The 26,725-nt window shown below is 43.8% G+C and overlaps 1 protein-coding gene across 1 annotated transcript; it reads left to right on the top strand.

Moving 5' to 3' along the window:
- The first annotated feature begins 11,337 nt into the window (after positions 1–11,337).
- On the top strand, positions 11,338–14,259 carry PPP1R3G (protein phosphatase 1 regulatory subunit 3G). The gene has a single exon (XM_089682204.1). The coding sequence runs from the start codon at positions 11,474–11,476 to the stop codon at positions 13,184–13,186; it is 1,713 nt and encodes a 570-aa protein (XP_089538330.1). The 5' UTR covers positions 11,338–11,473; the 3' UTR covers positions 13,187–14,259.
- Positions 14,260–26,725: the final 12,466 nt, after the last annotated feature.

Raw genomic sequence — 26,725 nt, 5'->3', positions numbered from 1 at the left:
CCCATCCTTGGTGTCAGTGGGGGGAGGAATAGTGCCCCATCCTTGGTGTCAGTGGGGGGAGGAATAGTGCCCCATCCTTGGTGTCAGTGGGGGGAGGAATAGTGCCCCATCCTTGGTGTCAGTGGGGGGAGGAATAGTGCCCCATCCTTGGTGTCAGTGGGGGAGGAATAGTGCCCCATCCTTGGTGTCAGTGGGGGGAGGAATAGTGCCCCATCCTTGGTGTCAGTGGGGGGAGGAATAGTGCCCCATCCTTGGTGTCAGTGGGGGGAGGAATAGTGCCCCATCCTTGGTGTCAGTGGGGGGAGGAATACTGCCCCATCCTTGGTGTCAGTGGGGGGAGGAATACAGCCCCATCCTTGGTGTCAGTGGGGGGAGGAATTGTGCCCCATCCTTGGTGTCAGTGGGGGGAGGAATTGTGCCCCATCCTTGGTGTCAGTGGGGGGAGGAATCGTGCCCCATCCTTGGTGTCAGTGGGGGAGGAACAGTGCCCCATCGTTGGTGTCATTTGGGGGAGGAATAGTGCCCCATCGTTGGTGTCAGTGGGAGGAATAGTGTCCCATCGTTGGTGTCAGTGGGAGGAATAGTGCCCCATTATTGGTATTAGTGACACCAATGATGGGGCACTATTCCCACTGACACCAATGATACTTACCTTGCAGACCCCTGCTCCAGCCTGGGCTCGCTCGCTCCCTCCCTCTCCCATGGTACCGACATTTACCTGTCAGCTGTCTTCCTTCTCCGGCCGCTCTCCTCCTCTTCACTCGCTCGATCTTCGCGGTGCCACTCGGCTCCTCCTCTCCAAGCTCCACCTCCTTGCCAGTGATTGGCCGCCTGTGTGCCTCTCCTGAGCTACAGTGCCGGCGGCCAATCACAGGCGAGGATTGATCTCGAGGTGTGTCCAGATGACAGGGGCGGCATGTCATCCCGCCCACACCTGGAGACGGCGGCGGCGGCGAGGAGCGGTGTCTCGGTTCCTAAGACCATCGGAAATATGTGTTTTCCGATGGTCTTAGGCGACCCCTGTGGAAGCGTCGTTCGACCCCCAAAGGGGTCGCGACCCCCAGGTTGAGAACCGCTGCTTTAGAACCACTTGAAACTGGAAACCTGAGGCAGTGATCATGGCACCAGCTTAAACTGAAACATCGGTAAGGACTTAAAATTTAAGAAGCTGCATACTCAAAAAAAATGACATCAGTTGCTGAATGTGCTTAAAAGTGAGAATATAATATCACTTTATGTACATGTGTGCTAATTAGGGGCCCATTCACACTTAGCATTTTACAAACACACATTTTTTTTGTGTGTCATCACCATCAGTGGTGAAGAGGTATAAATCAGTGTGTGTATATAACTGACATAGATGATGTTAGATAATGGAAAGCCTTGTGTCAGGTACCGCCCGGCGGTACCTCTAGCGACCCACAGAACAGGATTCCCCAAGGCGCGGGGTCTAAGCCTCAATCTGCTTATTCACCAGAGCCCCTGATGGTGGGGATGGACTTGGAGCAGACTGAGACCAGGTCGCGGCCCCTGAGTACACCCAACTGTGGTAGATGGAAACGCCGGAGGTATGTAATGGAAGAGAGCCTGATGTGAAGAGGCTGGCAGGCCCAGGCAGTAGTGACTGGATCCGTGCAGGATGGATGGACGGATGACAGTGCAAGTATAGCGTAATCAGACAGGCCAGGTCGGTAACAGCAGAGGCAGAACGGTACAGAGCAGGAGACAGAGAGTAGTCGGGCCACAAGCCAAGTTGAGCAACAGGAGGTCAAGTAATCAGGAGTAGGCAGAAGAGTAGTCAAACGAGCCAGGGGTCAGAGCAGGAGACGGTCAACAGGGATCAGGATCAGGCAGGATCGGCAACAATGTATATCTCTCAGGAACAGATGAGCAGGGGACAAGGAACAAAGACCATACGGCAACTCGAGTATGCACAGGGCTGGTTTAAATAGCGTGCCCTGTGCTATCATTGGTGCCAGGCGCGTGCCCACGATCGCAAGTGTGCATGCGCGGCTGCCTCTGTTGCCGCAGATGCCTATATCCTAATGCCCGCCGGCTAATGCGCACGGCTTTACATTACATCTGATATCATCTATGTCACGGTAATATACTGTATACACACTGATTTATATCCCTTCAGACCCAACCTATTAGCGCAATCAAAACACATTTCCATTGAAGAGTCCTTTAGGCTCCATGATCACTATTATTAGTGTTCGTATCACCTTTACTAATATCAATATTTTTGTTTCATTTTATTTTTATCAGGTTTATCTGTAGATTTCCTCTCAGCACAATTATTACAATTACTATTGCCATTATTATCATTGCTATTGATTTTGTTTCTATTTTGATTATTTATATTCTGATTATTTTGATCATGATTTTATATATATATATATATATATATATATATTTATATATATATACAGTTAGGTCGAAGGGACCCCCTTCGAAACGTGTCAGTTTGACCAAGAAATTATCTCCCTTCTTGATGGGATTTGCACGTGTCTCCTAACACAGTGTTTTGGTTTTGAATGTTGTATGCCTTTTATACCGCTACTCTTGTGAGTATAATTTTTATCAATAAAATTATTAATTGCCTACTGAGGTAATGCACAAGGTTGGTGCGCTTTTTTTTTTCTCTACTACACCATATATATTTGGGCACAATTTTAGTTTTTTTCAGGTATTTGCCAAAACATATTCAAGCCATAGTTATATAATGGATATGGGCTGAAAGTACACACTCTCAGGTTTAACTTGAGAGTATGTACATCCAAATTGGAGGAAGGGTTTAGGAATTAGAGCTCTTAAGAGTAGCCATCCCCACTTTTTCAAGGGACCAAAAGTAATTGGACAATTAAATCAAAAGCTGTTTCATGGCCAGGTGTGGGCTACTCCTTCGTTATTTCTTCAGTTAAGCAGGTAAAAGGTCTGGAGTTTATTCTAAGTGTGGTATTTGCATTTGGAATCTATTGCTGTGAACTTACATCATGCATTCAAAGGAGCTGTCCATGCAAGTGAAACAGGCCATTGTAAGGCTTCAAAAATGAAACAAATCCATTAGAGAGATAGCAGCAACATTAGGAGTGGCCAAAACAACAGTTTGGTACAAACTGAGGAAAGAAGAATGCACTGGTGAGCTCAGTAACATAAAAAGGCATGGACGTTCACGGAAGACAACAGTGGTGGATGATCCCAGGATCATCTCTATAATAAAGAATACCCCATTCACAACATCCAGACAAGTGAAGGACACTCTCCAGGAGGTGGGCATATCATTGCCAAAGTCTACAATCAAGAAAAGACTTCACGAAAGCAAATACAAAGGGTTCACCACAAGGTGCAAACCATTCATAAGCCTGAAGAATAGAAAAGCCACTTCACGGCACTTCACAGTACAGATGGACAATGATCCAAAACACACTGCAAAAGCAACCCCGGAGCTTCTGAAGGAAAAGAAGTGGAATATTCTGCAATGGCCGAGTCAATCACCTGATCTCAACCCAATTGAGCATGCATTTCACTTGCTGAAGGCAAAACTAAAGGCAGAATGTCAGCCAGCCTCTTCCCGTCATATGACGCCCTCCCAGAACTGGACACTGGACAACCGCACTGTAGCCGTCATTCGGCTATAGCCGGTTGTCAAGTGGTTAACTGGCAATCACGTGGTCATGCAATGCTAAACCCAACCTTAATTTATATTTTTGTTTTCACACAAATCAAGCTTTTTTTGGTGGTATTGGATCACTACTGTGTTTTTATTTTTTTGCGCTATAAGGGCTGGTTCACACCTGATGCAGTCCAGTGGAAAAATGCATGTACAGTGTTTTCCATGTATTCCAATGAGCCTAGTTCACACCAATGCAGTCAGTTCCAGTGCAGAAAAAAAAAGTAGAACATGCTGCATTTTTTCTACACAGAACTGTACTGGAACATAGCAAAACACATCAAAAACGCACCAGAACGGAGTGTGGTGTGAACTGTAAGCAAAAACATATCCGGAACGCATCTGAAGTGGGTATTTGTGGTGTGAACTAATGAAAAAAAACCCCAAATTTTGAAAAAAAACATTCTATTTACTTTCTGCTATAAATCCTATTCAATAAAAAAAATAAATAAATGTCTTCATAAATTTTATTCATAAGTAATCTGTAAAAAAATTCCAATAAGTGTCTATTTTGTGCCCTAGGCAAGACCAGCTACTTGTGCCCCCCCCCCCCCCCCAAAAAAAAAAACATTTTTAAAAACAGTAGAAAATAGTAAATCAAAAAATGAAACTGCTAAATTTCTTTTAATTTGCAAAAATAAGTGCCATAAGATGCCACCAGCACCAATATTAAAGACAAAATAAATATTATCCAAATATAAATTCACTGTATTAACCAATCAGACAGAGCAACAAAAAAATTATTAAAAAAAGAAAAAAAGAGAGAGTTACGAAACTTCACAGTGATCAGCACTCGCCAGCTGACTTGCAGTACGAGACTGAGTCTGAGAGGAACACTGAAAGGAGCAGCAGATCAGCTGCTACACTGGTCCCAGACAACCAGCATCTTCCTCTGTCCTTTCTTCCTTCCCCTCTGTTGCCCCTCCCCCCAACTGAAGGATGATTCATGACGTGGTGGCGTCACACACGCTCAATCCTCCTCCTGTCACCTCCATGACCTGCTATCCTCCTTGGCTCAGCTCACTACTGATGGCTCCTGCCGGGATGCAGAGTCCAGGCTGCAGCTCTCAGTAAGAACAGGTGGCCTCCCAGCACTACAACACTTCTCTCTCACACAAATCGGGCCCCGATCATCCTACTCACATAGTGTTAACCTGCAACAAGAGCACACGCCTAATTATTGGCTACAGCTGTGTAGAAGAAGGTGGAGCCAGTGCTGGACACGCCCCATTTGGTCACTAGCCGACTCCCTGTTACAGCTGGAGGATCGTGTGTGCCAGTGTGTGTACTGGAAATGCACTGACTGATCCTCCGATCAGAGACTGCTGACCACCCGGGGTCCTTGGCTAATGTCATCACTCCTCATACTAGGGGGAGCCGACACTTCACTGCTACACTGAATACTGGTAAATATATATATATATATATATACTGGTCAGAAAAATTAAAGGAACACTTTGAAAACACATTAGATTTGAATGGGGAAAAATATCATGCTGGATATCTATACTGATGTGGACTGGGTAATGTGTTAGGAACGTAAGGATGCCCATCGTTTGATGGAAATGAAAATTATCAACCTACAGAGGACTGAATTCAAAGACACCCCGAAAATAAAAGTGAAAAAAAATGATACAGCAGGCTAGTCCATTTTGCTGCATTTTATTGCAGCAACTCAAAATGGTACTCAGTAGCTATTTGTATGCATGCCTGACAACGTTGGGACATGCTCCTAATGAAACGACAGATGGTGTCCTGGGGTATTTCCTCTCAGATCTGGAGCAGGGCATCACTGAGCTCCTGGACAGTCTGAGGTGCAACCTAGTGGGGTCGGATGGACCGAAACATGATAACCCAGATGTGTTCTATTGGATTTAGGTCAGGCGAGTAAGGGGGCCATTCAATGGTATCAATTCCTTCATCCTCCAGGAACTGCCTACATATTCTCGCCACATGAGGCCGGGCATTGTCATACACCAGGAGGAACCTAGGACCCACTGCACCAGCATAGGGTCTGACAATGGGTCCAAGGATTTCATCCCAATACCTAATGGCAGTCAAGGTGCCATTGTCTAGCCTGCAGAGGTCTGTGCGCCCCTCCATGGATATGCCTCCCCAGACCATCCCTGACCCACCACCAAAATGGTCATGCAATAACAATGTTACAGGCAGCATAATGTTCTCCATGGCTTCTCCAGACCCTTTCACATCTATTGCATGTGCTCAGAGTGAACCTGACAGACCTGCCAATTCTGGTGTTCAATGATAAATGCCAATCGAGCTCCACGGTGCCGAGCAGTGAGCACAGGGCCCACTAGAGGACATCGGACCCTCAGGCCACCCTCATCAAGTCTGTTTCTGTTTGGTCAGAGCAGGGGTGGACTGACCATTTGGAAACTCGGGCACTGCCTGAGGGCCCAGGGTCAGTAGGGGGCCCCATGAGATGCCCCTGTTACCTTTTTCATAGGCTTTTTTGAGTTTGGGCAAGGACACAGGGGCCCCATGATCCCCTATTGCCGGGATGCCCCATGAGTTGTCAGTCCACCCCTGGGTCAGAGACATTCACACCAGTGGCCTGCTGGAGGTCATATAAATAAAACCTTTTTTGTGCCAACCAAATGTATAGAAATGCAAAATAAAGTCCACAAAAATTATAATTTCCAAAATTTCCAAAAAAATTCTTCTTCCGTGTCCAACTTGCACTTCCACATAAATCCAGTGTGTACCTCAAAAAAATAATAAAATACTACATAGCGCATTACCTTCAATAACAGCTAGTATATACTTTAGCAACCAATAAGTATATACTTAACACAAATACGTGCAAAAATTAGTGCAAAAATTAAACAAGATTCAAATCGTGAGCAACACGTGAATTGTGAAATCACTCCGTGTACACCTTAATTAAGTAAATAAATAAATAAATGTGAGCAATCAGTGTACACTCAAAAATAATATAAAATAGAAATAAAAAATATAAAAATAAAAAATCCACAAAAAAAATTATACAAATAAATAATTAAATAAAATAAAATAAAATAAATAAATAAATAGTGCACTCTCTGTGAACACGTCTATAGCTGAAATGCATACAATTACCCTCTCAAAGTAACAACAAGCCTTGATAGAGTATTATTATTATTATTATACAGTATTTATAAAGCGCCAATAGTTCGCTCAGCGCTGTACATTACAAAGGGGGACAGAACATGTGACAGAACAATACCAATACAATGCAAAACATGAGGGGATCGAGGGCCCTGCTCTTTCGAGCTTACAATCTAGGAGGGAGGGGGTGGTGGCACAGGAGGAGATAGCTGTGGGGGATGGAGTGGTAGGAAGAGTGGAGGAGGTCGGCAAGTTAGCAGGGGGTAGGCTTCCCTGAAGAGATGGGTTTTCAGGGTGCGCCTAAAGGAGAGGAGAGTAGGTGATAATCTGATGGGTTGGGGCAGGGAGTTCCAGAGGATGGGTGACACCCTGGAGAAGTCCTGGAGGCGGGCATGGGAGGAGGAGACCAGGGAACTAGAGAGAAGGAGGTCTTGTGAGGAGTGGAGTGTGCGTTCTTGGCGGTACTTGGATATTAGGTCGGTGATGTAGTTCAGAGCAGTATGGTGGACAGCTTTGTACGTCAGCGTTAGGATTTTGAATTTGATCCGTTGCGCAATCGGAAGCCAGTGGAGGGATTGGCAGAGGGGGGTGGCGGAGACAGAGCGGTTGGAAAGGTGAATGAGTCTGGCAGCCGTATTCAGGATGGACTGAAGCGGGGATAGCCAGCGGCGAGGCAGGCCAGTGAGGAGGGAGTTGCAGTAGTCGAGTCGTGATATGATGAGGGAGTGGATGAGCTGTTTAGTGGTTTCTGGGGTTAGGAACGTGCGGATTTTGGCGATGTTGCGGAGGTGGAGTCTGCACAAGTTTGTTAAAGATTGGACTTGGGGCTGGAAGGATAGGTTGGAGTCCAGAATGACACCCAGTACTCTGGCCTGCAGGGCGGGTTTGATGGTAGCGTTGTTGGACGTGAAGGAGAAATCAATGGGGGGTGGTGTCCGGGCTGGGGGGAAGACAAGAAACTCGGTTTTGGAGAGGTTCAATTTAAGGAAGTGGAGCGACATCCAGTCTGATATGTCGCTCAGTAGGTGTGTGATTCGGGCTGAGACCAACGGGGTGAGGTGGGGGGTTGAGAGATAGATTTGTGTGTCGTCGGCATAGAGGTGGTAGTTGAAGCCGTGAGAGTGTATGAGTTGGCCAAGGGAGGAGGTATAGATGGAGAAGAGAAGGGGCCCGAGGACAGGAGAGAGCAGAATCTCTGAGGCCGAGGGAGTGTCGTTTTTTGAGGAGGAGGGGGTGGTCGACTGTGTCGAAGGCCGCAGAGAGGTCAAATAGTAGGAGCACTGAATAGTGACCATTAGCTTTGGCGGTTAGCAGGTCGTTGGAGAGTTTAAGTAAGGCAGTTTCGGTGGAGTGTAGGGGACGGAAGCCGGACTGTAGGGGATCGAGGAGGTTGTTGTCGTTGAGGTGAGAGCATAGGCGGGTGTAGACTAGGCGCTCGAGGAGTTTAGATGTAAATGGGAGCAGGGAGATGGGTCTGAGGTTGTTCGGGTCATTGGGGTCCAGGGAGGGCTTTTTAAGTATGGGGGTGATGTGTGCATGTTTCAGAGGGGAGGGGAAAGTGCCTGAGGAGAGGGAGAGATTGAAGATGTGGGTGAGGGAGCATAGGATGGAGGAGGAGGAAGGTCGTAGGAGTTGTGAGGGGATAGGGTCGAGGGTACACCCTGGACTCTCACTCCAGTGTAGTAGTCACTCCCTGGACTCTCACTCCAGCAAATACAGATGGGGTTCCACTTTTAGGCAAACATCTACTGTCTCCTCATCCTCATTAAAATAGAAAGAAAGCCCATGTAGTGTGGTATCAAAGAGAATAAACATTTATTACGTAAATCTTACATAGGGATCTTATCTGTCAGCTGCATATGCCCATGACATAGCCTGAGCAGCTTCCTGGAACGTATAATGCAGTTTCCCAATATTAAAGATGGCCGCTCCACCACTTCCGGTTTGCGCGGTTACATCAGACGCCACGTCCCTGACGCATTTCGTCACTTCCAGACTTCTTCTGAAGGGGTGCTGGAGGTCATATTGTAGGGCTATGGCAGTGCTTATCCTGTTCCTCCTTGCAAACAGGAGCAGATACCAGTCCTGCTGATTGGTTACGAACCTTCTACAGCCCTGTCCAGCTCTCCTAGAGTAACTGCCTGTCTCCTGGAATCTCCTCCATGCTCTTGAGACTGTGCTGGGAGACACAGCAGACCTCGCAATGGTACGTATTGATGTGCCATCCTGGAGGAGTTGGACTGCCTGTGCAACCTCTGTAGGGTCCAGATATCGCCTCATGCTACCAGTAATGATGCTGACCCTAGCCAAATGCAAAACTAGTGAAAAAAAGTCAGAAAAGATGAGTAGGGGAAAAAATGTCAGTGGCCTCCACCTGTAACATCAAAGCAGCTGAAACTGATTACCAACCCCCTCTGCAACTTAACTGACCAGATCAATATCCCAGGAGTTGAATTGACTTGATACAATACTCTGATCAAAAAGTGTTCCTTTCATTTTTTTGAGCAGTGTAAGTACATATACTGTATGTACTAAATGGTCATATGTATGGACAGGCTGTGAGATAAGTGTGCAGAGTACAGATACCATCATTCCTTGTGTGTGAGGAGAAGGGGACTCTGTAGAGAGATAAAGAATAGTACCCAGTCATTGGTATCAGTGGAAGGAATAGTACCCAGTCATTGGTATCAGTGGAAGGAATAGTACCCAGTCATTGGTATCAGTGAAAGGAATAGTACCCAGTCATTGGTATCAGTGGAAGGAATAGTACCGCATCATTGGTATCAGTGGGAGGAATGGTGCCCCATGATTGTTGTCAGTGGGAGGAATAGTACCCAGTCATTGGTATCAGTGGAAAGAATAGTACCCAGTCATTGGTATCAGTGGGAGGAATGGTGCCCCATGATTGTTGTCAGTGGGAGGAATAGTGCCCCATGATTGTTGTCAGTGGGAGGAATAGTTCTCCATTGTTGGTGTCAGTGGGAGGAATAGTGCCCCATGATTGTTGTCAGTGGGAGGAATAGTGCTCCATTGTTGGTGTCAGTGGGAGGAATGGTGCCCCATGATTGTTGTCAGTGGGAGGAATAGTGCCCCATGATTGTTGTCAGTGGGAGGAATAGTTCTCCATTGTTGGTGTCAGTGGGAGGAATAGTGCCTCATGATTGTTGTCAGTGGGAGGAATAGTGCTCCATTGTTGGTGTCAGTGGGAGGAATGGTGCCCCATGATTGTTGTCAGTGGGAGGAATGGTGCCCCATGATTGTTGTCAGTGGGAGGAATGGTGCCCCATGATTGTTGTCAGTGGGAGGAATAGTGCCCCATGATTGTTGTCAGTGGGAGAAACAGTGCTCCATTGTTGGTGTCAGTGGGAGGAATAGTGCCCCATGATTGTTGTCAGTGGGAGGAATGGTGTCCAATCATTGTTGTCAGTGGGAGGAATGGTGCTCCATTGTTGGTGTCAGTGGGAGGAATGGTGCCCCATGATTGTTGTCAGTGGGAGGAATGGTGTCCAATCATTGTTGTCAGTGGGAGGAATGGTGCTCCATTGTTGGTGTCAGTGGGAGGAATGGTGCCCCTTGATTGTTGTCAGTGGGAGGAATGGTGCCCCATGATTGTTGTCAATGGGAGGAACGGTGCCCCATGATTGTTGTCAGTGGGAGGAATAGTGCCCCATGATTGTTGTCAGTGGCAGGAATAGTGCTCCATTGTTGGTGTCAGTGGGAGGAATGGTGCCCGTGGGAGGAATGGTGCCCCATGATTGTTGTCAGTGGGAGGAATGGTGCCCCATGATTGTTGTCAGTGGGAGGAATGGTGCCCCATGATTGTTGTCAGTGGGAGGAATAGTGCCCCATGATTGGTGTCAGTGGGAGGAATAGTGTCTCATTGTTTGTTACCTATAAAGTTGGTAAGGTTAAAAAAAGGGCATCCAGTTGAACCTGAAAGCACGCTCGTGTGTGTGTGTGTGCATGTGTGTGCTTGTTTTTAATCAGTGGGATGAATGTAGTCCCATCATTGGTGTCAGTGGAAGGAGTAAGGCTCCATGGTTGTGCCCCATAATTGTTGTTAGAGGGAGATATAGTGCCTCATTGTCAGTGAGAGGAATGGTACCCCAAGAGTCAGATAAAGGCAAGCAAAGGGCCACCAGGGGCCGCAGTTTGGAGACCCCCGGTGTATAGGTAAGCACACATATATAAAAGCGGCAGGGATCTGAACGTCGCATGTTTTGGCGCCCGTGTGAATGACACCTTTGGCTTTTCTTGCAGTGGATGGTGAGCTGGTGACATATGAGGAATTGATCCCTCCACACTTGGGAACATAGGGAGTCGTTCCCTGTCATTCTGCATCCCATGGCACACTCTGGTCACATGGTGCATTGTAGCCAGTGACTGCAATCAGAATCTGCTCACTTCGCTAGAGTTGGACTGTGCTGACAACAGAAAAGTGCTTGTCTGTGTGGGACTGTCAGTGATGTGGGCGGTGGAGAGGGGGCGGGGCGGCAGCGGAGTGCCTGTTGCTGCATTGCTGGGAGGAAGTTTCATGTCAGTTCTTTGTTCATGCTGATCTGCACGGACACTCTCCGGGGGGCGGGGCCGGCGTGTATGGGAAGTGACAGACCTGATCAGCTCAGCTGTGGGAGGTTTGGCAGTCCTGGATAGCTAGTGTTCAGGTGATATGGCTGGAGCCCCCCATGACAGATGAAGCCCATGTTGATGCAGGGTCCACGTGTGTACTTGCACACTAACATGCACGGCAATCAAACACAGCAACCAAGTGATCTGGAGCACAGAGCAAGCATGCAGCAGCAGTGTGTGCTCTCTTCAGTGGATCATCATGGCCAGGTGGAGGGGTGCCTGCAGCAATCGACACTAGAGGAGCAGCCTGGTAGGCTCAGCAGGTTACAATTCTCACCAGGAAGCTTGCTGCAAAGAGTTAACCAGCAGATTAGTGCTGAAGGGACAGACTTGCAGCTTTCAAGTTCACAGGAAGGCTTGCAATGCTCTGGTTGCCTGGATCCTACAAACTTGGAGCCAGAAGATTCACACCGTGGGCTCCAGAGTCAACCAAACCAGATCCTTGCTGAAGGGAAAGACTTGAAGCTTTCAAGTTCACAGGAAGGCTTGCAATGCTCTGGTTGCCTGGATCCTACAAACTTGGAGCCAGAAGATTCACACCGTGGGCTCCAGAGTCAACCAAACCAGATCCTTGCTGAAGGGAAAGACTTGCATTGGGTTGGTTGCAAGGGTCTTACAAACCTGGAACCAGAAGATCCACATGGTAGGGTCCAGAGTCAGCTAAACCCGCAGATTAATGCTGAAGGGAAAGACTTGCAGGTATCAAGTTTGCAAGAAGACATGTGGTGCTCCGGCTTCCAGGATCCTACAAACCTGGAACCACATGGTGGGCTTAAGAGTGGACTAAACCTGCAGATAAGTGCAGAAAGTAAAGACTTCCGGCTTTCAAGTTTGCAGGAAGATTCACCTTGCTTGGGTTGCCCGGATCCTACAAACCTTGAACCAGAAGACCCACATGGTGAGCTCCAGAGTCAGCTAAACAGACTGCGCTTAGGGGAGTCAAAGGTGCACTTGGTGAAGAGACAGAGGCCCCAAGAAAGGGAGCCATACCAGCCTTTTCACCATCATGATGTCAAAGGTCACTTCACAGACATCAGGTACCCCGAACCGCTTTCCACAGAGGAGTCCCCTCGTAGTAGAAGAGCACGGTCCTTGCCTTGGAACTCTATTCCTGAGGAAGAAGAGGAGGACTCTGTTATGTGTTGCTATAAATTAAAGAAGAAGGTGAAGTTTGCAGACTCGCTTGGGCTAACACTGGCCAGTATCAAGCACTTCTTGCCTTCTGATGAACCATTGGTGCCTCAGGCTGTGCTGGCTAGACTGCAGAGTTACCCACCAACTGCACGCGGGCAAAGGTCAGATCTGATTCTGGAAGATGAATTTAGCTGTGCGGAAGTGGCACCATCTGAAGCCACCCCTGTGGAGTTGCTTGAAAAGTTAGAGGAGCAGGGAGTGTGTCTGGAACAGGTTTCGGCCTCCAGGTTGGGGGTGTTGGGCTACGTGCTAGCGAAGGACCCAGAAGAAAAGGCTCAGGTTAAAATTAGATACACTTTTAATGAATGGCTATCTTTCTTGGATTGCCCTGCAACGCCTACTGGCCAAAGCACTGCTTTGCCTTCTGCTTCTGGATGTCGGCGGTTTCACTTTAACCTTTGCTACCCACCTACTACTTTGTGCATTCAATTTGCTATATGCTTTAATACAGGTCATGGGCAGGAGATATGGGACAACAACAAGGGAGCCAACTACACAGTTAGTTGCCAGCCAGATGTGGTTCCCGAAATCCAACAATCAAGCCCTGACCGGGAGGAATGGGAAGGTTCCCAACTGTGGTAGCCATAGGCAACTGTCCTCTACTAAAAACACACTTGGTTTTGATATATTTATGAAATCTCTGTTTCAGCCATACCATAGTTTATATATAAGTGACAGACTGACAAGTGCAATACTAATGGCAGGGACTGATTTGGGTTATAAGAGCACCTTTTTTCTTGATTGACTTTCTCTTTGAGTATGTGATTTTATGATGAAATTCTGTCTTTCAGTGTAGAAATAGTCTTTTGGCTTCTGAAACAAATTTGCAACACATATTTCACATAGCTATCACACTGGGCATATTTGGTAATGTGCTACGTAGTATAGATAAAAAGCAGAAAAGGTTCTGGAGAGACTGCAGGCTGTATTATATAATCTAAGTATTCTTGAGAACACAACTTTTACAATGCAGACCGCAAACGTACAAAATATAAATATTCAAGAATAGAAAGGTAAAATTAAGATATGGCTGCTAACAGTTATGCAATAGCTATTTTTCATAAATCTATCGTTTTAAAAGCATTAATGACACACATCACCAAATGTTTCACTTTTTTTAATGACAGAGTTTTCTTTTATATCCCTTATCTAGTCATGTTTCTCTTGTCTGACGAGCTCAAAGGTATTTTTTTTCTGAAAAGCACATGCAAGATATTTTTATAATATAATGGTGGTAATATTTTCAATGGTTAAGAGGTTCTGATGGTCTGGATTATGTAGAGGGGTTTACACAGTTTTTTTTTTTTTTTTTTTTTTTCTTTTTATTAAGAATTCTTTTGATTGATCCGTCTCTGGAAGTATTGCTTAGTGTGCACTTTATTTAATCTATGCACTTTCCTCATTTGTATCCAATTAAAAAGAACTGTGCATTGTATTAGACTTTTGTGTGCCTATGCCCTGAAGATTCCATAGGTCTTTCATTTTACTTTGTGCCTCGGTATTCACACAAAATAAGAAATGGACTACGGGTGGGTTGTGCTACTATTCAAGGCTGTTTTTATAAAAGCAAATGTTGGCAAACAGTAACTATTTACAGTCTTAGTTGCTTTTCGCTGTATAGCTGCCAAGTATTCATTAATAAATCATGAGTTGTATTTGTTCTTGTCTGCCAGATCCAAACATTAGGATGTTAACTGCAACTTTTTGCTTTGATTTCAGAGATGAGCAAATTGATCTACAAATGATGGTAAATTGGCAGATTGGGTGAATCAGGCACTTTTAGGCAAGCTGTGAAGTCCAGAGTCTCTTGAATATTTCTTTGTCAATTCACCTGATCTAAGCACTGCAAAAAGCATGAATTCCATTAATTGCCAGGTCCTAGGTCAGCGGTAGGCAACCTGAGAGCTGCAGGACTACAAGTTCCATCATGCCTCTGCAAGTCATAGCTGTAACTGGCAGTTTTGTAATCTTTGCAGTGCCTCATGGGAAATGTAATTCCACAACAGGTAGAGAGCCACAGGTTGCCTACGCCTGTCCTAGGTGGACTGGGCTTTTTCACAGTTTCATATTACCGAAATACCTCCTCCACCAGTCTGAAGATCCATTTACACTTTTCTGTTTGCTTTATGATCTTGCTCTCATTAAAAGAAGTATGGGATTTAAACAAAACGAAAATTTATACTCACCTCATGGATCTGATGCTGCATCAGTCTCCTGTTAGCTTGAAGACCCAGAACTGAGTGAGCAGTCAAAGACTACTGATCACTCAGTTCTCAGTCTTCACTGAGCAGAGAGCTGATGACTGTCAGTCACTGGCTTTTTGTTATACACCTCCAGGTCTCACTGGAGCACAAGGTTATGGAGGGGATGGGAGCAGCTGGCTCAGGCTTTCAGACACATGCTGAGAGGCTGAGCCAGCTGCCAGTCTAGGTGGATCCTGACATTAAAGTTGGGATCTCTCCAGAGCCTGGACTGGCTGAGTGATGTCAGCCAACAGCAGACTTTGGCCTGCTATCAGCTGAGTAAAGGTCACAGTAGTGCAGAATGAAGTGCATTTCTGTGACCCACAGGAGTAGCAGGGCCAAAAGAACTTTGGCCCTACTTCTCCTGTGACGGCTAATTCACCTTTTAAGAAAAAATACTAAATGCATATATTTTTGCAGGAAAACAAATGTGCACTTTAAATTATTTTTTTTCTCATGAATCTGCAGAGCATTGCAATCGCGATCAGTAGATTCCGGGTGCAATGTCAGGCTCCTGCAGACACTACCTCCATATGGGCAGACCGTTGTAAAGCTGGGGAAAGTGTCAATGAAATACAAGAGCGCTCCTCAGCGCCCTCACCGTTGTTTGAAAACTACAAGCCATCTGCAGTGGTGGCAGGTGGGATTTGTACTTCAATCACAGATCACTGTGAGTGAATGAATGACATGACTGTGTGGGTGGAGCCCTGCATAGCTGCAACATTTTAGAAAAGTGAGGGTGCAAGGAGAAGAACCCCCACCCATTGTCACTTGTAGCGCAGCAGCGGCACCACTGCAAGGTAGAATATTCAAGTTGGGCTTTAACCACTTGCCCTCCAGAGGATTTACCCCTCTTCCTGACCCCACCATTTTTCAGAGTACGGCGCTGTGTTACTTTAACTGACAATTGCGTGGTCATGCAATGCTGTACATTAAATTTATGTCCTTTTTTTTTTTTTTTTCCCCAAAATAACAGTTTTTTGAGGTGGTATTTAATCATCTCTGCGTTTTTTAATTTTTAGCCCTTTAAACAAAAAATCCACAATTTTGAAAAAAAAAGTTGTTTTTGACATTTTGCTATAAAACATATCCAATAGAAAAAAAAGTCTTCATACATTTAGGTAAAATGTATTCTGCTACATGTCTTTGCTAAAAAAAAAAAAAACCCAATACGTGTAAATTAATTGGTTTATGTGAAAGTTATAGCATTTACAAATGGTATATATTGTGGAATTTTTGTTTTTTACTTTTTTTTTTTATATTAGTGATGGCGGCGATCAGCAACTTCTTCGGGACTGTGGCAGGCATTCTGACACTGTGTGGGAACTGACTAACTGCCACTGACATCTCCAGTGACACTAATACAGTGATCTGTGCTAATGAAAAGCACTAACACTGTTCTAATGACACTGGGCAGGAAGGAGTTAACATCTGGAATGATCAAAGGGTTAACTGTGTGCTGTGTTTTACTAGGGAGACATGCTGCTTTGTATTTCTCTGCTGTGCAGAGAGATACAAAACAGGATGTCCTTGCTGGCAGGAGAGAGACCTGTGCTGTTTACACATAGGCCTCTCCCGTCAGCTTTCCCCAACGATCGCAGATTGCCGGCCAGGAATTGCCCGCTGGGACCCACTGATTGACATACCTAGCTGGCAATAGTGGTGAGGGTAGGGCAGTGCACACGCCCCCTACCCGGAAATACAAATTACGTATATATACGAGATTTTGCGCAGCCCTACCGCCCTGTAGCAGTACTTCTTCTATAGGGCGGTAGGCAAGTGGTTAATTGTATATTCCTGTTTGATAACCCAAAAAGTATTGCTGGACAGGCACCCACAATTTCAAGAGATCGGCAACTTCTGCTTCTATACATAATTTCTCCCTGCACTGGTTTTCTATTTGCTCTGGGCTTCTGCACTTAGCTTGTCTGTGCACCATCTGCTTATTAGACAGGTTTAGGCCTCAGGTACACGGCTGTCAAAAATTTACTGAGGATCATGCTGGCAGCAACAGCAACGAGTAAAAAAGTTGTTTGTACTGCATCTGAACTTATACGAACATACACCTGTTTAAAACTGGCTACACATACAGTTACAGTTACAGTTGGCTACACATATACAATTTAGGGCTCTTTCACACGGATGTTTAGATCGGGTCTGCCTGCCCGTTTTTCAGGTGGACCCAATCGGAACCTCCATTCTCCTCTATGGAGCGGCAGGTATAAACGGGCATGTGTCAGTTAACTCTATAACAACACAAACAGCGCAAAATAATTTGTTATAGTGCTAAAAATTATAAACAAAAATAAATTTTGATATAAAATAAAGTCCCACTCCAAAATTCGTGAAGAAAATATGACAAGTGAAAAAATGAAGAAAAAACTCCTTAAATATTCAGAAAGTCCTTTTTCCTGTGGTGGAGTGGAGCTCTGGAGGCATATTATCAGGGTCTAGGATCCCATAAATACCTAAAAGGCGTTTTTATCACTAGAATCTGGTGAGTGCGGTATATATTGGTTTGAGCACTAATTTTTGGTGGAAGCACACTTCTTTGGAAAAAGGACTTTTTGAATATTTAAGGAGTTTTTTTCTTCATTTTTTTCACTTGTCATATTTTCTTCATGAATTGTGGAGTGGGACTATATTTTATATCAATATTTATTTTTGTTTATAATTTTTTCATACTGATTTAGCACTATAACAAATTATTTTGCGCTGTTTGTGTTGTTTATATAATTTTTGGTGTAGGTTTACACTTATGTAGAGCAGCATTTAATTTGGTTTACTTAAAAATTTTTTTGGCGCTGGTGATTTATGTTCATGTGTGTCAGTTAACCCCCACGGACATCCGATCCGATAAAAAGGGACGGATGGGGATCCGATTCCCCTTCTGTCTGTCGGATGAAAATGGACAGGTGGCCCGTTTTCATCCGACTGCCCATTGAGGAGTGTGAGCAGCTCTGTGTCTGCTCTGCAGCAGCAGAGGGGACACAGAGCTGTCATCCGCTTGCTCAGCGGGGATCAGCAAAGAGATCCGCTGCTGAGCAAGTGGATCTGCTAAATGGGTCCGCTCCGTGTGAAAGGACCCTTTCTTGTTCAATTTCCTTTAGATACTTTGTAGTGCAAGGGCCTGCCTGATTGCATACAATTTGAAAGTGTTTAGGTTTGACCTCATACTATATGGTTTTGGTAAAACTGAAATTGTGCAAACAAATTGTATAATGTATAGCCATCTTAACCATTTGCCGCCCGCCCTATGGCCGAATGGCGGCCGGCAAATGTCATCAGCATTCCGGGTGGACGCCATATGGCGTCCTCCCGCACATTCGCAGATTGCGCTCCTGCAGAGCCACGCAGCGGCGCGATCTGTCACCGGCCGTGTACCTCGGACACGGCCGATGACAGATCTAAGTATCAGCCCCGTTGCCGGTACCATGTGACCTGCTGTGACCAATCACAGCAGGTCACATGACAGTTGTACACAATGGATGGCTTCATTCATGCCATCCATTGTATACTAGTGTCTAGCTGTAAATGGTCACAGCTAATCACATGCACATGTCATGTGATTAGCTGTGGCCAAATCACAGCTAAGCACAAAAAAATAAAACCCTGAATGAATCGATGTCATTCAGGTAAATGCTTGCTTATAGCAAAGTAATTCTTTGCTATAAGCAAATTGTATAAAAAAAAAAAAATACTGATCACTTCCCCAAAGTAGTACAATGTTACTATGGTAACATTGTACTACTTTGGTCATAGTGAAATATGAAAAAAAAAAAAATCTTAAAAAAAAGAAAAAAAATGTAATAAAAAAAAAAAATATATATATATATATTTTTCATTCTGTCACCAGTCAGTGTCCCTGTTCACCGCCATGCCAGTTATATGATGATTCTGTACTGCACTGGTGACAATATGTAAAAAAAAATAGTGAAACAAATTTTTTTAATTTTTTCATTTTCCGAAAATTTATGACAAAAAAATACAACTTCAAAAAACTTGCCATGCCTCTTATGAAGTTGGGACTGTCTACTTTGCAAAAAGGGGTCATTTGGGGGATATCTGTACTGTTCTGACATTCTTGGACCTCAAGAAATTAGATTGGCTGTCAGTACTTCAAGATTGATCAATATTCAGATCTATACCATAGTTTGTGAACTCTATAACTTTCCTACAAACTAAAAAATACATCCTAATTTGGGTTATTTTCACCAAAGACATGTAGTAGAATACATCTTGGCCTAAATTTATGAAGAACAATTATTTATTTGCAAACTTTTATAACAGAAATAAAGAAAAACGTGTTTTTTTTTCAAACTTTTTGGTCTTTTTTTGTTAATTTAGCAAAAAATAAAAACCCCAGCGATGATTAAATACCACCAAAAGAAATCTCTAGTTGTGTGAAGAAAATGATAAAATTTTAGTTTGGGTACAATGTTGTATGAACGCGCAATTGTCATTCAAAGTGTGAGAGCGCTAAAACGTGAAAACTGGCCTGGGCAGGAAGGTGTAAAAGTGCCTGGTATTGAAGTGGTTAAGTCTGTATGAATTGAGATGTACATATTCTGTGCCTGTGTTGCTGCTGTAGATTACCCCTGATGAGCCATTTGTGTAATGTAGAATCGGCCATCAGTAATTCTGAATGACCGAAGGCCAAGGTCATTCTGCATCTGCAATGCCGCCACTATCTACAGGTTGTTGATTACATATCGGCCCTGAGTTCACTAGGCCGTGGCAGTGCAAAGGGTCCATTTACACTGTATGCATGTAAACATTAGCACAGACGTTTACATGTGTACAGCGAAAATACGGTCAAAATCAGACCCTGATTACAAAGTTTTCTAGTTTTTGTTTTAAGGAACTGAATGCTATGGATCAGAATGGAGCAGTGTGAATGGGTCCATAGCATACAATACTGCTGTGTTCAGATCCATATAAATTCTCTGATCTGAATGTCGTTTAATGCACGTCTGTGTGCATGAGCCCCTAAACTGACTACACAATATACCGTCTGATTGTACAATGTGCTTTTTATTTACCAACTTGTAATAGGTGGACACACCTACATCATCTATGCAACGTATATCAAATCAGGCAGGCCTTTTCACTAGTTAACAGATCTAAAGGAGATTGCATAATCAGATTGTATAGTGTATGGTCACCTTTAGTGAAACTGTATTTATCTTAAAATTTCAAAGATGACCCTTGCATTGCACTAACACAACTCATTATTCTTTGTATAGGTGTTCTGCATTAATGCAGCCCATTTTGAATGAGCGGCAACATGCCTTTTATGCACACAAAATCGGACCAGACCTTTTTTTTTTTTGTAAAGTTTTTTTTAACCTCCCTAGCGGTCTGATTATGTCAATATTTCTGTGCTAAAAGCAGTACTTTTTTTGCATGGAAATGTCGTTTTTTTTTATTGTAGGCCTGTAATTTTTAGGAATAACTCACTGAAATCTGTCCGAACAAGAGTCTAGTAAACATCCCGGGTATGATAAAACTTGAAACACAAAATCATAAATTATAATTTAATAAATAATCATAAAAATAATATAATAATACATTTAATTCAATAATGTAATGAAACCAAAAACACTGAAATTTGAAATATAGCGCCAAGTTTGCACATCGCTGAGCTTTGTCGCAGAATCGTTTTCAGTGTCTGATGACGAATTTCCCCACGAATCATCACTCAATTCTGCAAGTGGTTCTAATTTACTATCGCTGTTCTCTAGTTGGTCTAAAATCGCTTTTGACCTAAAGGGACGCTTTTTGGACGCCATGGATGTTTCTCAGTTTCCAGGCAGAAAGAACAGTAAAAATGCAGGCAGGGCACAGGACAAAGCACTCGGGACAAAATGTATGTAAAATGGTTTGATACAGTAATGTTATACTATGTGATTTTAGTGTATTTAGTGAATGTCATTTTTTGACATTTTTAAATTTCCCATCGGTTATGTCCCGACGTCGCAGGGAACGGAACCCAGAAGACGGATGCCGGCATCGGCCGGAGGAGATGGCAGGGGACACATCGCGGGAGTGCAGGATAAGGTAAGTGCTGGAGGGATCCCAGAGCAACGTTGCAGGGTATTCCCAGTGTAGCTTGGGGGTTACCGCTTGTGGTGCTGAAACTTTACCCCGAGCTACACTCGGGAATGCCTCCAGGGAGGTTAATAAAATTTCAAAAAATATTCACAACTATTCAAACAAACAGTACATAAGTTTCAGGTTACCATCAAATCAGCATTATACAATAGGCTTTTTTTCCTCGCAGTGCGATGTACAGTATCAGATCGCATGGATGTGAATACCCGAATGTCTGATTCTAGTGCGGACCTAAAAACGGGTCTTGCACCTTTTTTCTTGTGGATGCAGTGCAATTTGAGCCATACAAAATGGATGGCTCAAATTATTATTATTATACAGGATTTATATAGCACCAACAGTTTGCTCAGTGCTTTACAATATAATTACAATATGCACTTTACCGCAGAGAATTTGCATGTGATTTGCACAGGAATGCGGTGCGGGTTCCTGTGCGAATCGCATGTGAAATGCCGCACTGCATCAGTGTGAACCCTAACTTAATGTCAGTGTATGCTCTGCTGATCTCCTCCAAGTTGCTTTAATTTATCATCAGCATGTTAGGGATTAACATTGCTAAAGGAGGTCAGAATTGGCAGCTTATACATTTTCTTTCAGCTCCGGTTCTTTTTTATGATTTATATACAGTATATTAATGGGCAGAAAAGCTCACAAGCAGTATTGTATGAAATCCGAAGAATGTCCTTCTCTTTCTGTAATATGCAACAGACTGCCAGAATGATTAGCCTTTCTATAAATACATCCTTGGTTTTTTTTCTGTTCTTAAAGAGATACTAGTAAATAAAAGGAATAGGCCAGGGAAAGTAGGAATGGGGAGGAAAGGGCCAGATGATGCTGGATGTCCTCTGGCCAAGAAATGAGGCAGTATCTATCCGACCTGCTGCAAATACTAATGCACACTGTGAGCAGCTCACAGTATGCAGTTTAATCAGGGTGGATTTGATTTAAATCAAACTGATTTAAATCACTAGTCAGTAAGGCTTGATTTAAATCCTAGTTTTCTACATAAAGACTAATTCTTGCTGGTATAACTTTAATATGCAAGTACTGTAGATGAAGATTTTTAGAATAACTTTTCATATTAGTTTTTTTATCCCCAGTTTAATAGGTTAATCATTCATATTTGGACAACTTTTCTGTTGTACTTCGGAAGGAGAAAAATAATCATTACCTTAATAATAACAATTTAAATAGATTTATTCATCTGAAACAATAACATTCCAGCATATGTTATTTGCTTAAACAAACATCCATGTTTGGTAACTAATTTGGCTAAACAAAATATATATATTTTAAGAAACTTAGACTGTCAGCCCCTTCCTCCTCACACTTAGTTTCACTTTCTTCTTGTGCAGATCTATTCCACTCCAAACAATCAGAAAAATATTGTTTCTATTCTATTCACTGAACTTCTTGAAACTTAGCACTGAAGGGGTTGATTCTGTATTCATAGGTTTGTAGAAGTTAGGATTCAGGTCTTTTTCTTAACTCTGTTCATGTTATAACATTTTTGCTGTGAAGAAGAGGCATGTGATCTCCGCTGAGTCAAATTCAGTTTTGAGAACTGCAAAAGTAAACCAAGCATCTGTGATAATATCTTGTAGGCAGAGAAACTGCCCAATAATCTTCCAAAAACCTCTGGAAGAGCATGACATTGTGAATGGATTCATGGAATTTATTTACCAAAAAAATTAAACATATACAGCCTTATTCTACATAATTAAAAAATTAATCTTTATTTCATGATGGAATAACCTTTTGGATGGTAATATATATTCCTCAAAAAGCATTTTATTTAAAAAAAATCCGATTTAAATAAAAAAAATCGTGTTTTTTTTTTTTTTTTTTTTATCGATTTTTATCCACCCTGAGTTTAATTACAGTAAGTCTTTCCGTAGAGGATCCTGTACAATTGTGCAAGACAGAAGGTAAGGCTTGAATTCAGCTTTAAGCATAAAGGCTTGAATTATGCCTCATGCACACTGGGAGGTTAGTCCAGAGAGAGTAAAAAATAGGCACAAGAGCAGTGTACAACCTGCTGCTTCCTGAACTTTGCAGTGGCTGGATGCTGTTCCCCGTTGTACTTGCACGCAGGGCCATGTGCAAACAGGAACATATTCCCCAAATGCAGAACGTCCATGTGTGGGGCATACAACTCTGTATGCAGGGGAATTTCGAAATGGGCTGAGGGGTTAAAGGATAAATTCACCCTTAGTAACACGCAGGGCTTGACAATTTTGCTTTGAATGTAGGAGCCAGCTAAAAAAGTTAGGAGTTGTTTTTTTTTTTTTTTGGCGTAGGGGCGAAGCAACTTTTGGGTGACAAGCTTCATGTAATGCAATTTTCTGAACCACGTGTTTTGCGATCACAGCATTTCTGCCGCAATCCCAAAATTCCTAGGTGTAAATGGAGCCACTCTGGTTCACACTTATGCGATTCTGGATACGTTTTCAAACTCAGATTTGCATGACAGGCTAGATAATGTGTTCCTATTGAGGTGATTCACACAGATGCAATCCACACAAGGGTCCTGTGCGAGTTTTTAGCAGTGCGTTCCAGACTCGCAAGTGGTAGAGTAGAGTGGCATGCGGAGAGAAGTGTTCACATAGGATTGCTACTGAAAGGAGCTTTTGCATTGAAGTCAGTGGGAGGCGTTTTTGCATTGAAGACAATGGAAGCGATTTTGCATTAAAGTCAATAGGAGGTAGTGAGTGAATCCAGGTGCCAGGACAAAATTTCAAGCCCCCCATGACGCCTGGGATTTGTGGTGCCCTGGTAACATGTTATACCTGTATTTAGTGTGTAACATGTTACTTTGGAGCAACCCCCCGCCCATTGGTTGGGTGTGCAATGCTCTACAGGCTGCAGTGTACAAAAACAAAAGAAAATGCATACAGCGAGGAACAAAAGTATTTGAACACCCTGCGATTTTGCAAGTTCTCCCACTTAGAAATCATGGAGGGGTCTGAAATTCACATTGTAGGTGCATTCCCACTCTAAGAGACAGAATTTTAAAAAAAATTCAGGAAATCACATTGTATGATTTTTAAAGAATTTGTCTTGCACTGCTGAACATAAGTATTTGAACACCTGAGAAAATCAGTGTTAATATTTGGTACAGAAGCCTTTGTTTGCAATTACAGAGGTCAAACATTTCCTGCAGTTCTTGACCAGGTTTGCATACACTGCAACAGGGATTTTGGCCCGCTCCTCCACACAGATCTCCTCTAGATCTGTCAGGTTTTGGGGCTGTCGCTGAGCAACATAGAGTTTCCGCTCCCTCCAAAGATGTTCTATTGGATTTAGGTCTGGAGACTGGCTAGGCCACTCCAGAACCTTGATATGCTTCTTACGGAGCCACTCCTTGGTTATCCTGGCTGTGTGCTTCGGGTCATTGTCATGTTGGAAGACCCAGCGACTTCAATGCTCTGACTGAGGGAAGGAGGTTGTTGCTCAAAATCTCACAATAAATGGCCCCATTCATCCTCTCCTTAATACAGTGCAGTCGTTCTGTCCCCTTCGCAGAAAATCACCCCCAAAGCATCATGTTGCCACCCCCATGCTTCACAGTAGGGATGGTGTTCTTGGGATGCAACTCATCCTTTTTCCTCCAAACACGACGAGTGAAGTTTAGACCAAAACGTTCTACTTTAGTCTCATCTGACCACATGACTTTCTCCCATGCCTCCTCTGGATCATCCAGATGGTCATTGGCAAACGTCAGATGGGCCTGGACATGTGATGACTTGAGCAGGGGAACCTTCTGTGCAATGCATGATTTGAAACCATGACAGCGTAGTGTTCTACCGACAGTGACCTTTGAAACTGCGGTCCCATCTCTCTTCATGTCATTGACCAGCTCCTCCCTTGTAGTTCTGGGCTGATTCCTCACCTTTCTTATCATCAGTGATACCCCACGAGGTGAGATCTTGCATGGAGCCCCAGTCCGAGGGAGACTGACAGTCGTCTTTAGCCTCTTCCATTTTCTAACAGTTGCTCCAACAGTTGATCTATTTTCACCAACTGCTTGGCAATTGCCCCGTAGCCCTTTCCAGCCTTGTGGAGGTCCACAATTTTGTCTCTGGTGTCTTTTGACAGCTCTTTAGTCTTGCCCATGGTAGTAGTTGGCGTCTGACTGACTGTGGGGTGGACAGGTGTCTTTAAAGAGCTCAGACAGGTGCTACTAAGTTAGATTGAGTGGAGTAGAGGTGGACTTTTTAAAGCCACAGTAACAGGTCTTTGAGAGCCAGAAGTCTTGCTGTTTCTTAGGTGTTCAAATACTTATGTTCAGCAGTGCAAGACAAGTAAATTCTTTAAAAATCATACAATGTGATTTCCTGAATTTTTTTTTAAATGCTGTCTCTTAGAGTGGGAATGCACCTACAATGTGAATTTCAGACCCCTCCATGATTTCTAAGTGGGAGAACTTGCAAAATCGCAGGGAGTTCAAATACTTCTGTTCCTCACTGTATTCTTTACTCGCAAAAAAAGAATTTTAAGAAAGGTAATCTTGGCTTTTAGAATACATTCTGGAATAGAACATATTTTTTAAACAAGATTTTAATGTCACTTTAACTATTCCCACTCCACAGCAGCAGAGGTTGTTAGTACCCTTGTCAGGGCATTTTTGCACTGCACATGGCAGATCCCAAGTGTAGGGTAAGGGGTTGGGATGAGCTAAAGCTTCGTTCTGTACACGATTTCTGAGCAAACTTTGGCTGTTTGTTATATTCATCTGAATGCCGGATATTTAGCCTGTTTGGTGGGAGCCAAACCTGTATTTTAGGCGTACTTCTACCACTGCTATATATATGATAGCTTCCTATCTGTCATTGGTTGCTAAAGAAGAGGCAGGCGCCAATCCCCATTGCATCCTTAGCAACCAGGGACTTCACCTGGCTGTGATCATTTGCTGGCTGGGAATCCGTGGCCATGTAAACATACAGGTGGGGTAGGTTGACATCCTGTCGCCATATTTGGTCAACATCACCCAGGAGCCTCCACCCCTTTGTTTACATTTGGGGCTGGGGGTTCTGGAATATGTATGCACATCTTAATAATTCACATGCAGTATTTCGGTGCCATTGTGAAAGGAGATTAGACTCTAAGCCCTTCTCTTACAGACGCCCACAAACACCCCTGTCATCAACATGGGAACAAGGTATCCCCTCCTTGTTGAGGCCATATGCATTTGTATGGTTCAAGAAGGGGGGGCGCATGCTTGCCTTTTTCGGGAGGCATGATTTTTTTTTTCTATTTGCACATTTTCCAAGTGCATTTCCAAATTGCACGCAGAATCGTGGCAATTCTTCCCGCGATATTATATGCCATAGTGTGAATAGAGCCTTACATGTGAATGGAGCCTTACATCTACCGAATTAAGTGGGTGACCTCAGGTAATATACGGAGATGAAACAAATTCTCCAAATAAGTTGTACATGTCAATCTGCAGTCTTCTCTTCTCTACATCCATTCAAAGTGCTGAATTTATAATGCTTGTCAAAATTGAGAAAAAAGGGGGTGGAGAGCTGATATTACACTCTGCAGAGCTCAGTGAGGAGAGCTCTGAGAGCTGATTGGAGGGAAAGGACACACCCCCTCCTTACAGCACACAGAAACAGAGCTGTGGCTGTCCATCTGCTGGAGGTCCCTTCCCTGTCACCCTTTGTCTCTTGGAAAACTTGTCAGACATGATACATGCTGATAGCAGAGGAACAAAGCAGCGGAGAGAAGTGACACGGAGACAAGCACACTATATGCTTTG

Source organism: Staurois parvus, unplaced genomic scaffold (assembly GCF_062004578.1).
Source record: "Staurois parvus isolate SC_StPar_1 unplaced genomic scaffold, SC_StPar_1.0 ptg000287l, whole genome shotgun sequence".
Lineage (NCBI taxonomy): Eukaryota > Metazoa > Chordata > Amphibia > Anura > Ranidae > Staurois > Staurois parvus.
The sequence above is the reverse complement of the archived record's forward strand: the minus strand, read 5'-3'. Positions and strand labels throughout refer to the sequence as shown.